The sequence below is a fragment of the Orcinus orca genome, chromosome X (assembly GCF_937001465.1).
Source record: "Orcinus orca chromosome X, mOrcOrc1.1, whole genome shotgun sequence".
NCBI classification, from domain to species: Eukaryota; Metazoa; Chordata; class Mammalia; order Artiodactyla; family Delphinidae; genus Orcinus; species Orcinus orca.
Window position 1 is genome coordinate 17,011,053 of NC_064580.1, and position 15,291 is coordinate 17,026,343.

General features: G+C 40.7%; 1 protein-coding gene across 11 annotated transcripts in view; it reads right to left on the bottom strand.

Annotated features, from left to right (window-relative positions):
* SH3KBP1 (SH3 domain containing kinase binding protein 1) overlaps positions 1-15,291 on the bottom strand; it is a 343,640-nt gene that overhangs the window by 194,133 nt on the left and 134,216 nt on the right. For all 11 annotated transcript variants that reach the window (XM_004283056.3, XM_049704753.1, XM_033411495.2 and 8 more), the window contains one exon: positions 13,220-13,343. In XM_004283056.3, the coding sequence (XP_004283104.1) occupies positions 13,220-13,343 (124 nt within the window). The remainder of the gene's footprint in view (positions 1-13,219; positions 13,344-15,291) is intronic.

Consider the following 15,291-nt stretch of genomic DNA (forward strand, 5'->3'; position numbering starts at 1 on the left):
GACACCAAGGGGGGAAAACCGTGGTGGGGTGGGGATGGTGGTGTGCTGAATTGGGTGATTGGGATTGACATGTATACACTGATGTGTATAAAACTGATGACTATTAAGAACCTGCAGTATAAAAACAAACAAACAAACAGAAAAAACAACTAATACTAAAATTTCTTTGGGTTATTTGTATGGAAATATGTTAATATAAATGTTTCAGGGGCTTCCCTGGTGGCGCAGTGGTTGGGAGTCAGCCTGCCGATGCAGGGGACACGGGTTCGTGCCCTGGTCCGGGAGGATCCCACATGCCACGGAGCGGCTGGGCCTGTGAGCCATGGCCGCTGAGCCTGCGCATCTGGAGCCTGTGCTCCGCAACGGGAGAGGCCACAACAGTGAGAGGCCTGCGTACCGCAAAAAAAAAATTTGTTTCAGACATTATATGAAATTTCTAAAAATCTTATATGTTCTGGTATAATGTTATAAGTCATGATTCTAGTTATTACTTTAAAATGTATATCTCAGAAATAACTAAATTTCCTTGTCAATTGCATTATTATGAACTTTCATCAAATCTTTAACCGTGGTCATTTTTAGTCTTTTGTCATTTACAGACAGTTCTGGGTGTACTCTGATGCTTTTGCAAAAATGTTCCTATAAAAGGGTTTCATCTTCAAGGAATTCACGGAAAAGACTCTGACAAGTACAGGTTTCTGGTAACTGACTATACTGCTGAACTGAATGAATAAGCATTTTCAGAACTCTAATGGAAAACTGATGAATTCATAAAAGTGCTAACAAAAGATCAAGATAAAAAAGAAAATTAATTACATGGTACTGAGTGAACTGATGAGGATGATTATAATTTTTGTGACTTTCTGTTTGAATAAATAAAAAAAATCCTACAAGGACTCAGAGGCAAAAAGTATACAAATCAATTTTCACTGCAAAGTAAAGGAGCTGTACAGTGGAGGATTACTGGACTGAATGTCAATATTATGACATAGTATGAGTGTGTTTCGTGTTTGGTACTTGCAATCATTGTTGCTTTTGTCGTGGTCTTCCAAAAAAAAAGAATTGAAGGAGGGGAGGGAGGGTGTCTACTATTGCTCTACTCACCACTGTATCACACCACTTAACATAATGGTTAGCACAAACTGGTACTCAATAATATTTTTGAATTAATGAACAAATAAATAGATGAAGTTTGATTATCTAAAAAAAAAAAGCCGTACCATATATTAAAACATATTATAAAGCCACCATAGTTAACTATATTGATACAAGAATGGTTAGACAAATTAATGGTATAGAATTGAAAGTCCAAAAGAGTTTATATGATAAACGATGTATCAAAAATTAATGGGGGGCTGGATATTTAATAAATGGTCCTGGAAAAGTAGCTACTGCAAAATAAAAATCAATTTGCACACTAACCTCATACTATATATCAAAATTCCATATCAATTAAACATTGGAAGTAAAAAATGAAGCCAGTATAAAGGAGACAAAAAATTAGGTGAGAATTTATTCAGAGAAAATCTCCAAAGAAAACATCAATATACGAATCTGCATAACAAGGTACTATTTCTGTACATCAAAAGCAATTGTAAATAAAATGAAAAGCCCACAAACTGGGAAGCACAATCTGCCGTGAATGACAAAGGAATAACACACTAATCAGTAAGAAAAATACCCAGACCTCAATGTAAGAGCCAAGAATACCAACGAACAACAGAGGGAAAAAAATGTTCAAGCACCCTATTAATCAAAGAAATTCCAGCTAAAAACACTAATAAGCACTCTCCCCACTTCTGGTGGTGCGGTAAGCCTTCAAGAAATCGATTTGATAACAACTTAAAGTCCCAGAAAATATATACATGCTTTTGTCCAGTGATTCCACATCTAAGAATCTTTGCTAAAGAAATCATCAGAGCTGCAGATAAAGATTTAGGAGCAAAAATGGCCAACGCAGAGTTACTGACAACGGCAAGAAAAACTGGAACCATAAATGGATTCTTTCCTTTCCAGCAAAGGCTGTCTACGAAGCACAGAACTTATAATATAAGAAGTTTGGCTTTTGATTTACAGGAAACTCTTTTTCTTTTTTTTCCTTGAGAAATGAATAACAGAATGCCACTGTCAGTTCTCTACCCTTCTCGAATCGATTACCTAATATTTAGGTCATCTCTAGCAAAACAGTGTCTTTTTGATCCTTCAGACTCACCATCTCCTAGGCAACTGATTGGATGAGGAAAAAATAAAGCTTCACTGAGAAATATATAATTTGTAAAGACTTGAATAAATGGAATGACACATCTTGTCCCTCAGCTGGGAGGGGGTAATGGCAGAGGACGGAAAAGAGAAAGAGATGGACAGACAGATAGGCACAACCAGATGCTGCATTTTAACACTAATTTGTGCGGTAATCTTTTTTCTTTTAAACTGCTTTACTGACATATAATTTATGTACCATAAAATTCACCCATTTTAAGTGTACAATTCAATGGTTTTTATGTTCTTACAGAATTTTACGACCACGACAACAATCTAATTTTAGAACATTTCTGTCACCCCAAAAAGAAACCTTACGCCCATTAGCAGTCACTTTCCATCCCCACACCCAGCTCTGGGCAAACATTAATCTACTTTCCATCTCTAGGGATTTGTCTATTCTGGACATTCATATAAACGGAATCATATAATATGAGATCTTTTGTATCTTCCTTCATTTAGCATAGTGTTTTCAAGGCCCGTCCATGTTGTAATATGTATCAGTACTTCATTCTTTTTTATCACCAAATAAGATTCCATTGTATGGATTAAACCACATTTTGTTCATCCATTCATCAGTTGATGGGCATCTGGGTAGTTTCCATTTTTTGGCTATTAGGGATAATGTTGCTATGAACATTTGTGTGCACGTTTGTGTGTGGACATATGTTTTCATTCTTCTTGGGTGTGATATGCTGGGTCATATGGTAACTATACTTAAAACTTTGAGGAAATGCTACACTGTTTTCCAAAGCAGAGGTACCATTTTGCATTCCCACCAGCAGTGTATAAGTTATTCGTAGTATTCCCTCATATTTCTTTTAATTTCTCTAAGATAAATAGTGATGTCCCTTTTTTAGTTCCTCGTATTAGTAGTTTAAGTCTTCTCTCCTTTTTTCTTGATCAGTGTAGCTAAACTTTATCAGTTTCATTGACCATTTCAAAGAGCCAATTGAAACTTCTGGTTTCAGTGATTTTTTACACTGTTTTTCTATTCTCTATTTCATTTATTTCCACGCTGATCTTTATTATTTCCTTCTTTCTGCTTGCTTTGAGTTTAGTTTGCCCTTCTTTTTTCTAATTTCTTAAGGTAAAAAGTTAGGCTATTGACAATCCCACTTCTAGTATATATCCAAAGGAAATTAAATCACTATTTCAAAGAGATACCTGCACCCTGATGTTCACTGCAGCATTATTCACGACAGAAACAACCTAAGTGTACATTGATGGAAGAATGGATTTTAAAAATATGATACAAACACACGCACGCACATGCACATACGTGCACACACACAGAGGAATAGTATTCAGCCGTAAAAAATAAGGACAACATGAATCAACCTTGAGGGCATTAGGCTAAGTGAAATAAATCACAGAAAGACAAATCTTACACGTTCTCACCACCACCACAACCAAAAAAAAAAAAAAAGTAATGATGTGAGGTAAAGGATGTGTTAAGTAACCTTATTATGATAATCATTTCACAATATATATGTATATCAAACCATTATGTTGTACACCTTAAAATTACACAGTGTTGTATGTCAATTGTATCTCAATAAAGCTGGAAAAAAAAGTTAGGCTATTGATCTGAGATCTGTTTTCTTTGTGAATATAGGCATTTGCAGCTATAAACTTCACTCAAAGCATTGCTTTAGCTGCATTCAATAAATTTTCATATGTTGTGTTTTCATTTTCACTCATTTCAAAGTATTTTATTTTTTTCTTTTCCTTTTTTTAAAAAGATTTACTTATTATTTATTTATTTTAGGCTGCGTCAGGTCTTAGCTGCGGCACGCAGGATCTTCGTTGAGGCATGCAGGATCTTTCACTGAGGCACGTGGGCTTCTCTCTAGTTGTGGCGTGCAGGTTTTCTCTTCTCTAGTTGTGGCGTGTGGGTTCCAGAGAGCGAGGGCTCTGTAGTTTTGCGGCACGTAGGCTCTAGCTGAGGCAGGTGAGCTCAGTAGTTGTGGCACGCGGGCTTAGCTGTCCCATGGCATGTGGGATCTTAGTTCCCTCACCAGGGATTGAACCTGCGTCCCCTGCATTGTAAGGCAGATTCTTTACTACTGGACCACCAGGGAAGTCCCTCGAAGTATTTTAAAATTTTCCTTGTGGACTCTTCTTTGACCCACTGGTTATTTACGAGTATGTTGTTTAATTTCTCACAAATATATTTGTGAATTTCCCAAATGTCCTTCTGTGGTTGATTTCTAATTTCATTCCACTGTGGCCGGAGAACATACTTTGCATGATTTTAATCCTTTTAAAATTACTGAGACTTCTTTTATAGCCTAGCATATAGTCTATCCTGGAGAATCCTCTGTGCACATCTGATCACTGGTTGCTTCATGGAAACAACACTTTATTCGTTTCCAGATATCAATAATTTCTTCCCAACACTCTGGGGCCTTACTAGCAGTTTATCATCTTTAATAACAACTACTACTATATTCAGAGAGTGACTCCCCACCCTACTTCAATCTATTACCACCCTCTGTCCCTAAATTTATTCTCTTTCCTAATTTTTATCCTCACAATTTCCCTAAGGAAATTAACAAGAGTAATCTCCTTATTTTACAGATTAGAAAACAGTCCCAGAGCTTCACAAGCACCAAAAGCCGCAAGTCCAAAGACTAAGCTGAGCCTGCAGGTGACATGGGGGGACCAGGCTGTGATGACAGACCAGGAGGACCAATCTGTGTAATTAAAAGAGAATAAGGAAACTTCAGAAGAAAAGGCCCCCTTTCCAGGGCTTTCTCCACAAGTGAGGACAGCTACTGTCCCAGTACAATACCTCTAATTAACTATTTTCAATTAACCTACCAGCTCTCTTCTGAGAACACTCCCCCCTCCTTGGAAAAGGAGAAGCTCATGTGGGCCTTAGCAAAGGTCAGTCCCCCAGACCACAGGCATGTCCTTTCAGGTCCCCTGGGCAGAGACTCCATGGGTCCCTGTATCAGGCCAAAGGCTGGGTCACTATCAGGGACCTCAGCCACATCAGGAATTCTATGATTCCAGAACTCTGAAACATCAGGCTACATGGCTTGTCCTCATAGTCCCACAGGTGGGTTCATCACCTGAACTCAAAATGGCCGCCTCTTTCATGAGGAAGGGGAGAGAATGAACAGAGCTCTTCTCCATGTCGAATCACGCTTTAATGGTATCAGGAAAAGCTAAGATTCCCTGCATTTCTATCAAAGCAGATGGAGAAGGAAATGGGAATGTTTTGACTATGGGGGACCACCATTCTGTCATCATTATAAAATCCGCCCCTGGGTTCCTAGGTTCTGTCCTGACTCAAGTCCCAGGTGGACCTGGCCTCGCAGTTCACTGGGTCCGCCCACTCAGCCCACTTTCCTTGCCAAAGCCCAGACCAGGGGGACACTCCTAGATACAAGGACCCTAAAAATGATCAAGGTAAAAAATCTCTTTCAGCTTGTCACTTGAAAAACTACCAAAAAAGACTGGCTCTCAAGTTTTAGATTTGGGGAATATTCTCGTAGCATCATCTAACTTGTTTTTTCACGGCCATGGGCTTGAGAAGCATCATCAGTCATTTCTTGCAGTGCCAGCACCACCACCTATGCTCACTCACTCTAACATTACCTGCGCAAGGTAGACTCTGAAGATGATTTTGGACATGCTTAGACAGCTCCTTGCTCTGCATTTTAAAGCCCAGCATACCCCAAAGCAGAGTCCTAACTAGTCTTCAGTGAAACGTGGTTCGGTGGTCAACGTGAAGCAGGTTTCCTTACATAGGACATCTGAGAGCCTGCGAGACGCTAGTTCATTTGTTAGTCTCTAAGAGGGTGCTTGTGCGTGCAGCTGTACCCAAAAGTTATTTGTCCAGACAGCCAACTTTCTCTCTCTCTTTATGTCCTTATCTCTCTCTTTCTCCCCCTTTTGTGGAATATTTTCTAGGGCTACAATTCTGCACAACATGCCCTGGGAAATGCTGGCCAACATCCATTTGAGCTTGTTGCATCGTCTCCTCTCCAATAGATGGAAATATACAACAGCACCCTCTTTTATTACAACATGCCTTATACATGCAAACTTGGGCACACCAAGGTCCAACTCACAACTTGTGAAAATAAGCACTGCGTACAATGGTGCAATGTGGCTGAACCCAGAGCTATCCTTGGAGCCTGGTGTATTGCACAGAGCTTGTACAATTCCAGCATTCTGCATCATGTGAATCGTAAACTCCTCTACGACATGAGAAAACTTCAGTTATCCCCACTTATATGGACTCTCTGACTTTTAAAAGGTACCTAAGGCTTTATGCCAGCAATATAAAAACAAAATAAAAAATCAAGTCAGATTTACAAGTGGGTTATGCACTATGCACAGTGTTTAGAACTCCAAATCTTTTTCCCATAGAAACAAAGTCATAAGTGGTGATTAAGTTCCCAGACTAACCCATAATGCAGCTAAAACAAGGCACATCTGTAATGTCATCAAGTAAAAAAAATTTTAAACAATGAAATTAAAGAAGAAACAAATTTATTTATCAAGAACACTTATGCTCGGTGGTATAACCAGAGGGGGGCAGGGGGGCAGCCCGTGCCTACTAAGCAGGAAGGGGCATCCTGTAGAGAAGTGACAAACGATAATGAAGCCAGCAAGGCCAGTTGGCTCTTTATTTCACCACCTGCTGACAACTGAAAACAACATCAGTAATAAAATACTGCTCCTTTGACGAAAACTGGGTTCAACAAGAAGTGAAGAAGTAGTTAGGGGTACTTGGAGCTATTAAGGAGGAGACCATGGCTTACCAACGTGGATTTTAGTGTAATTCTTTATTGTGTCCAAATTAATATCTATAACTAGAGTCGTGCCTGTAGGAGTCCCTTTTTTTTTTATGCTTATCAACAATGATCCTGGTCAGTTGGGGTAAAACAGATGGAACAAGGATGGAGAAACAGATTCTACGAGTTCAAGGAGCAAACATTAGAAGAGAAAGGAAAGGAGCTAAAGAGAACATGTGTATAATGTGAGAGGCCGTAGGTCTGAGATGGAATTGTGTGGACTGAGAACACTAAATCAGAGGAACCAAAGGCATCCTGCTCAAGATTCTCCCCGGGAGAAAGAAAAGGTGGGGAGGAGGAGGAGTTTCCTAGGAGAGCCACCAGGTGGAGCCACCATCACAAAACCACTTCAGGGATGGTCCTCTGGGTGGACTTGGGTGGAAGTCTAAATCATTATTCCACGCAACACTCATGACTCCACTGTTAATGCCTTATCACTAAGACACAGAGATTAAAAGGAGATAAATATAATAGAAGAAAAATTCTAAAAACAATTTTGTCAATGACCCACACACTAAAAATTATAGAAAAAATATGAAAGCAACATCCCTCTAGAATGGCTTCTTTCCACCCATTTCACACCCACCCCTAAGCCCAACAGGCAGTACTACTCAGATAAGAAAATGGACAAGGGCAACATACTCTAACATCAACTACTGGTCCTAACACAGGCTCCTAATAAAACAGAAATGCAGCCAAGGATCATTTACTGTACAAGATCTTTATGGCCCCTTTACTCTCAAACTTTCAAGAATGAAGGCTCACGGGTGTAAAAAAAAAAAACCCCCAAAACCATAAATGCACGTACAGATACATTCACACAGGCATATATATTATTGAATGACTATATATGATATTCATCCACGTTCACTGCCAGATGGCAGGCTTTATTTTTATCTTCCCATGCGAAAGAATAGCACAGGTGATAGCCAAGAGCTTCCACAGAATAGTAATGCCTTCTCTTAACTCTTACTCTTCTATCTGTGCATAAAAGCCAGCAATCTAGGTAAAAATGACAGATGATTTGGAAACTTGAAGAAAAATCTGACCCAACACACCACATTTTCCGATTCCTAGTTAACTCGAGGTAACTCACATTTGCTTCTCCAAAAAGAAATTTGGAAGGAAAAAAGTCTTGTTTCTAGAAACAAATCCCCAGATCTCACATCTACCTTAAACAACAAAGCACTAGAAAACCAAAGTGGTTGACATTTTCCATCCTTCACAGCCTATCAAGATCCATGCCACTGTCTCTGAGCCAATACAAGAGTGCCATGGCAGCACATGCACATTTATGGACACACGCACACACACACTCACTCACGTTCTGATGAGCAGGCCAATGGATACCTCAAGGATATTATTCCAAGTTGCTAAGTAAATGCTAAAGACAAGAAAGCTCGAACAAACGTTTCCCCTTCAGTACAGTCAAGGGAGGGAGGTCACTATGGCCGGATGTGTTTAGGGATTGAATGACAAGTGCTGAAACTATGAGAGAAAGAAAGATAAACAGTAGGTAAAATTCTTCTGACAGCTACAGGCAGCAGACCAAAATGGAGAGCCCTTCTGTGCGCAAACACTAGGCCCATATTATGTTGAGGGGCATGTATGTATCACCCATCAACACACAAAATAAATTCTGGCGAGTTTCTGCACTAACTTTTAAAGCAACAATGTGTCACCAGAGGCAGAGCAGCTGTTGGTCTCTCTGTCAAGGAAAACTTTCGAATTAAACCCATCTGAAGGACTAAACACACGAGAAATGAGCCTCAAAGAGTCATGTTCTACAATCACAGTCATATCCACATACCAACTTAGAGAGCAACTCTCCCCCATCTCAACTTGAATCTTATCTCGTAGCGTCAGTGCTGTACCTGTTACAAATAATATCCTTTAAGCCATCAGATCTTTCAGCACTAATCTCCGGAAGGGGCAGTAAAATGCAAATGCGTAACAAACCTTAAATAAAGGTGGCGAAAGCAGATTATCTTTCGGAAGGCAGATGCCAGAGTAGCAGAGCGACTTAAAAAGATGATTATAAAATACACTGTATATCAGGAGAGCATAACAACAACAATAATAATAGTAGCAAAGAATAATAAATGTGCAAAATACAATAGAGACTTACCAAACACTGAATTCATGATAAACTGGAAATAGAAACAAGGACATATAAAGCCAACCAGAAACACGCAGAGTGGCTTCACGTTCAGAATGACAGAAGTAAATAAGAGACATATCCCCACCTTGCCAGGAAAAAGATACAAGGAATGTGCAGCACTTTCTCAACATTTCCCAAGTGATACAATAGATTGGAACTGCTTAGAGGCAGGACCAGCTGGTGTTTTCTAGTTTTTCTATCTGCCCCAGCACCTAGCACAGGGCCAGGGCCATAGTAGGCACACAGTAAACATGTGTAATTGAATGTCTGTTAGTACCCACCCCAAAGTGAGTAAGGAACAATGTCCAAAATTATAGGCAGCAGGAGGGGTTCAGAGAGAGGCAGCTTCCCCATGAGGTCTGCTAACAGTGCAAAAACTGGGAAACTACAGCCCTGAAATAGAAGCTGATCCTCACACAGGCCAGCAGGGTATTGATTCCAGCCTGGACACTTAACCTATCACATGGATAAAGTTGATTGGGAAACCCTTATAAGGATGAAACCAAAAGATTTTTTTATTCCATTTTACTTCAAGTAGAAAAGAGTCCATATTCAAATGAACAAAATCCTCCTTGCTCATTTTTAAGGATATATTTATTGTATTTGCTGTTAACTGCTAAGTACCTATTCTGTTCAATTTTGGTTTGAAACTCGAGGTATGAATATCTTTAAAAAAATTCTTCCATATAGCAAAGTTCCATTTTAGAAGGGCCCATCACTCTCTTATATGGGTTCAATGATAGAAGAAACAAAAGAATAAATCATTCTCAGAAGGAAACAGACAACGTTTTTCTTTCTGGTTCATGAGAATGACTTCTGGCTCTAAGAAAAAATTTTAGATTTTCTGGCTGCAATTTGTCAACATTCTGGAGTCTGGGATAACTTTAGGATATACAACATCCATGCTGCAAGTTTAAATTTAAAAATGACCTCTTAAGCCTTGCGGAAAGCTTGTCTTAACCAGGAAGCTCCTTCACTGTGACTTGGGTAAAGCCCAGAGAAGTGGCCAAGGGTGAGAGCAGACATAACTGTCCTCAACAGTGCTAATGTCTGGAATATATAGCTGATGGCTGCCAAGCCAACTGGATGATCTTCTCCCTCTCTCTCTCTCTCTCTTTCTCTCAATTTCAGTCACATCTTTTTTCTCAAATAAAAAGCCTGTGGAGTCATTCCAGTACCTCCCTAAATCAACTCTGTAGAGATCTGCAAAGGTTAAAGCTGAAAACTGAAACTAATCGGTCCCCAAACTAATGTTTCCATGGTCCTGGCCTTTTCTCAAGGCTATGAATAGCCTCCTTCAAATGCAGAATATCTTTTGACCTTATGCAGGTGCCTGGGGAGGGCGAGCTCATCCCACACTGTGAGCTACTACAACCCATTCACCCCTGCTGCAAAGTGAGGCACGTCCCCAACGCAAAAATCACTGGACACAATTGGGCAAACTTCTTCAGCTCAGTGTATCTCAAGTTCAGGACACAATGAAATGGTTCAATTTCAGACTTTTCATAGAAATAGACTTCAATCTTTCTTTATTAAACCATTGCTAAGCCTGCATCAAATGATATGGCCCATATAAAGTGAACAGTCATCTCATCTTTGATAAAGATGAAGAAAAAGAACCTGTGTTAATTCTACCAAATTCACACAGGGTCCAAGGCTGAATCACAAGGTGGACTCATATACTATAAGAAAATCCCATGTTAGTGAATCAAATTAGCCTGTTACTAAACTCTGAAAGCAACTTCCCTCCATAACAACAGCAACAGACAAAAACATCCAAGAGATTTCTAGGGACAAAGCCTGATGGAAACAAAGGGAAGGAGGAGGCTTCGGTCATTTATGATAACTCATAAAACTTGAAAAATTAGTTGGACGGAAGTGTTTACAAGTGACTAGAATCGTCCCACAGATTTAGCCTCTGATCCTTGTTTTAAGGGGGAGAAAAAGTGGTTTTTCACTGATTTGGGGTGGGAAAAAAATGTAGCTTTTGAGCTCAGCACAATGAACTATTTATGTGGCCTGACAAGGCCAATCAATCCAGCCTGCTGTTTATTATAAGGAGCAGTAGGATATTGTTAGCTCTGGTGGGTGGGGGCGGGGCCAAAGACGGCACTGGCCCTGGTACACAATTCTTCCCTTCAACTGGAAATTTATGTGTGGCCCAGGTGACCCGGGGGTCAGTATGAAGCCTGGGCCAGAATGAAGATGGTTTGTTATGTGTTTCATATTTACAGGACGCCCCCATGTGCTATGGTCTCAGAGCCACTGGCAGATTAGGACCTAAGAGTAAAAAGCTGGTCATAATCAGGCTGTCAGCCTAAGGTGGAGGCTTAGAAAGAAAACATTAAGTCAGTAAGCCGGTCCCTTTAATGCCATTTTCTGGTTACTGAAAAATTCTGCAGGGGACCTCAAAGGTCAGATTTTTCGTTGTAAAGAGACAATTATCTAAAAAGTTCGATTCCTTCATTGATTTAAAGCTCTCAGGTAATTTTGTCGAACTTACCTGGATAATCACCTTTATTCCTTAACTTAATTAATCCCTTATCTTGTTAAATTAATGAATTACCTTAATTCTCTTATTTGCTTTACAAAAACAAGGCTGGCCAGAGAGGCCTTGCCGCTGGTCTACGTGTATGCCATTCCTCGGCCCACTGACCCAAGGAGCATCAGGAGAAACGGGAGAGGCTCAGATCAGCAAGGGAACTCTAGCTCTCCAAGTCCAACGAGGGCAGGCCTCAGGAGTTCTGGAACCTATTTGCAAGAATGCAGGAGGTGCTCTGGGGGATGACTATAGTTTTAGAGCTAGGTAGGCCTAAAAATTCTTAAAATGGGAAATCCCCTCCATTGGCAGGATGGGGTTTAAAAAAAAAAAAACAAGAAAGAAAATCCTATAGCTGCTAAACAGCGTGGGCCTCCAGCCAATATTTCATCTGAATAATTCAAAAAAGGAAATGTAACCCAGGGCAGCTGGAGGGGGTAGAGGAAGAAGCAGGAAGGAAGACAGACACAAAGCTGAAGTCTCAAGCACTATGATCAATGGACAGTTTATTGGACAAATTCTTCTGCAGCCTAAATTTGATGAAAGATTAGCTGTTCTTCCCCATGGTTATGTAAACTTGCCTTTTTTTTCCTTTTAATGGAACTCTTTGCTAATACATTTCCGGCTCCTGCTTTTGAACAGCTCTATGTTTCTCTTTAAGGAAGTAATAAGCCCCTGAAAAGCCTGCAGCTGAAAGCTAATCTACCTCGGGCGTGCTCAGTGTGCACCCGGCCTGGTCCATGGGGAGGATGGGCTCGGGAGAAACTGAGGCAATCCAGTTTCCATTTCAGTATAGAATTGAGTCGGGTTGTCTCTGCCATCTTATAGAATCTCTCCTACCATTTCACACAACAATGTCACAAAGGGCAGATAGGGGAGAAAACAAAACTCCAACAAGCTGATACCTGAAAAATCTGCCTTGAGGCCTCAGAAGGGGGAAACAAGATGGTGAAAGGTTTCCTGGTTAGACACATGGATGGATGAGCTATATCTCTGTAAATACTGCCTCCTAAACCGAGAGAGACAAGGCGGAGCCCAGCGGTTAGAGAGAGAAAGACCCTGCTAAAGCCTGCCCTTACATTAAAAAGAGAGCATGGCCAGACGTGCCCGGCTCAGCTGGCATCACAGTGTTCTCTGAAGTCACCCTTCAGCCAAAAAAAATAGATACGAAAGCGAAAGCTAAAGTCCTAGAAAAATCATCGTTTACAAATTTAGTCTACTTTCCCACTGTCAAGAAAATTTTTTTATTAGTTCCCTTTAGTATAGTTATTGGATCATTACTTGCCGTGTGTGTGAGTGTGTATGCACCCCAAATTTATACAAAAATCAAAAACAAAAGGGCAAACGCCATTCAATTTTCCAGCAATGCAAAATGTGATACAGTTCACCCAGAAGTTTCCAGTTTGGGTTTGTGTGTGGGGAGGGGCTCTTTCTTCTTTGCCATACCTCTCCTGTTGGTTCTTAGAATTGTTTCAGAAGACAGCAACGCATTTCCACTGGACACTTCGTGCATGGGCTTTTCTGGAGCTTTGCTGGAAAGAGGGTCTTTCTTCATCTCTTTCTTTATTTCCTGTGAGGACAGAGAAAAGGAAAACAAGATTGTAGTTTAACATTTTAGAATGTCTCTGACTATGTTAAGCTTCAGCTTTCTGGAAATGAACTATAGTGACCTCAACTCAGCATAACATTTTATTCTATTTTATTTTATTTTAACATCTTTATTGGAGTATAATTGCTTTACAATGGTGTGTTAGTTTCTGCTGTATAACAAAGTGAATCAGCTATACCTATACATATATCCCCATATCCCCTCCTTCTTGCGTCTCCCTCCCACCCTCCCTATCCCACCCCTCTAGGTGGTCACAAAGCACTGAGCCGATCTCCCTGTCAGCAAAACGTTTTTAAAACACCATTTCCTGTATGTTGTAGTTTGTTTTCCTTACATTTATTAGACAAGCACCTGGTCCTATAAAATGTAATAATGTCCAATACAATGCAGCCTTCTGTGACTATGGTCATTCCAAGGGATCAAAAAGGCCACCATACAGCTCCAAATGATAGCCTGTTCTATTTTTTGAACAATGACAATCTTTGGCCAAGCAGAATCGCCCCTCAAAGGTCTTCTGGTTTCTATTCTTCCCAACAGGGGTTTAAAGAAGTATATTCCCAAATCACCATTGTGCTCACAATTATGCTAAACCCAAAAGAAGATGATTTCAGTTCATTTACAGTTACCAAGTTCCTCTGGCTTTTTAATCCCTCAGAGAGAAAAATATAAAAGATAATAAAATAAAATAAAGACGATCATTCTAAGCCAGGGGTCGGCAAACTAAGCCCACCACATGTTTTTGTAAATAAAGTTTCATTATAACACAATCCCCTTCATTTCGTTTAGGTATTTCCTATGGCTGCTTTGATGCTACAACGGCAGAGTTGAGTAGTTGGAACAGACATCCAAGCGAAAACTACCTGGCCCTTTACAGAAAAAGTTTACACCAGGTGGTCTCTTATCAAAGCTCCATTAAGATCTGGATTTTTAAAACCTGATGCCTGATACAATTATTTCAAATTATTGATATTCGAATAATTTACATATTTTTTTCCAAAAGCATTAATAGCCGGAAATGATAGTAACTCACAAAGTGCAGATCTGGGCAGGGTGGGTTCTGGGCTTGTCTGCATCCATGATCACACTGACTTGGGAAAAAGAGAAAGCTAAGGGGCTAGAGCCAAAGCACGGCTGGGTGGCAGGAAGGACTCAAAGATGACAGATGTGTTCTCTAGAAAGAGCCTGGGACAAGAATTGGACATGGGTCCTTCTATGAATGAACATGAAGATGGAAAATTTGGTGGGAGGCTACAATTTGGCCTGGGCAGAGGTGGAAAAAACAGAACAAAAGCTTGTCAAAACATAGCCACCGCCTGGCAGCTTCCTACACACCCGAGCGTTAGTTACCGTATCCAATTCCCCGATTGCTGGCTCTGTTCACAACAGCCTCGCCCTCTCTCCCTCATGAGGGCCTCACCGGAAACCAGCAACTGCGGTTGGTGCTCTGCTGGGTTGAGAGTTTCAGCTGGCGGCTCAGGCCAACCCAGCACAAAGCGGTGTGCATGCGTGTGTGTGTACACGCACTCCCACCTCAGCAGCCCCGGCACCTGCTAGAACAGCAGTTGCTGGGGGTTTCTGCAGCCTCACAGGCAGATGGCATCAGGGGACAAACTGCAAACATTGCCAGCCTGAGCCGCATGAAAGGATGCTTTCTTAGTGATGGCTGCCAGCCTGCTATGGCTCTAGAAGTAAACAAGGCACCACAGGGCCTCATTCCCCAATCGTTGCTTCTTTGGGCGTAGAGAAGTTGCTCAAACATCACTCTCCACTGTAGGGCGGGTATGACTGTGCAAACACAAATTTCCCACCTAGACACAACATAACGCAGTGATACAACATCCAATTTTGCCAAGGAGTAATTCAGAGAAATTCAGTGGGTTGCAGGTGACATGGTAAGCACTTGCTTAGC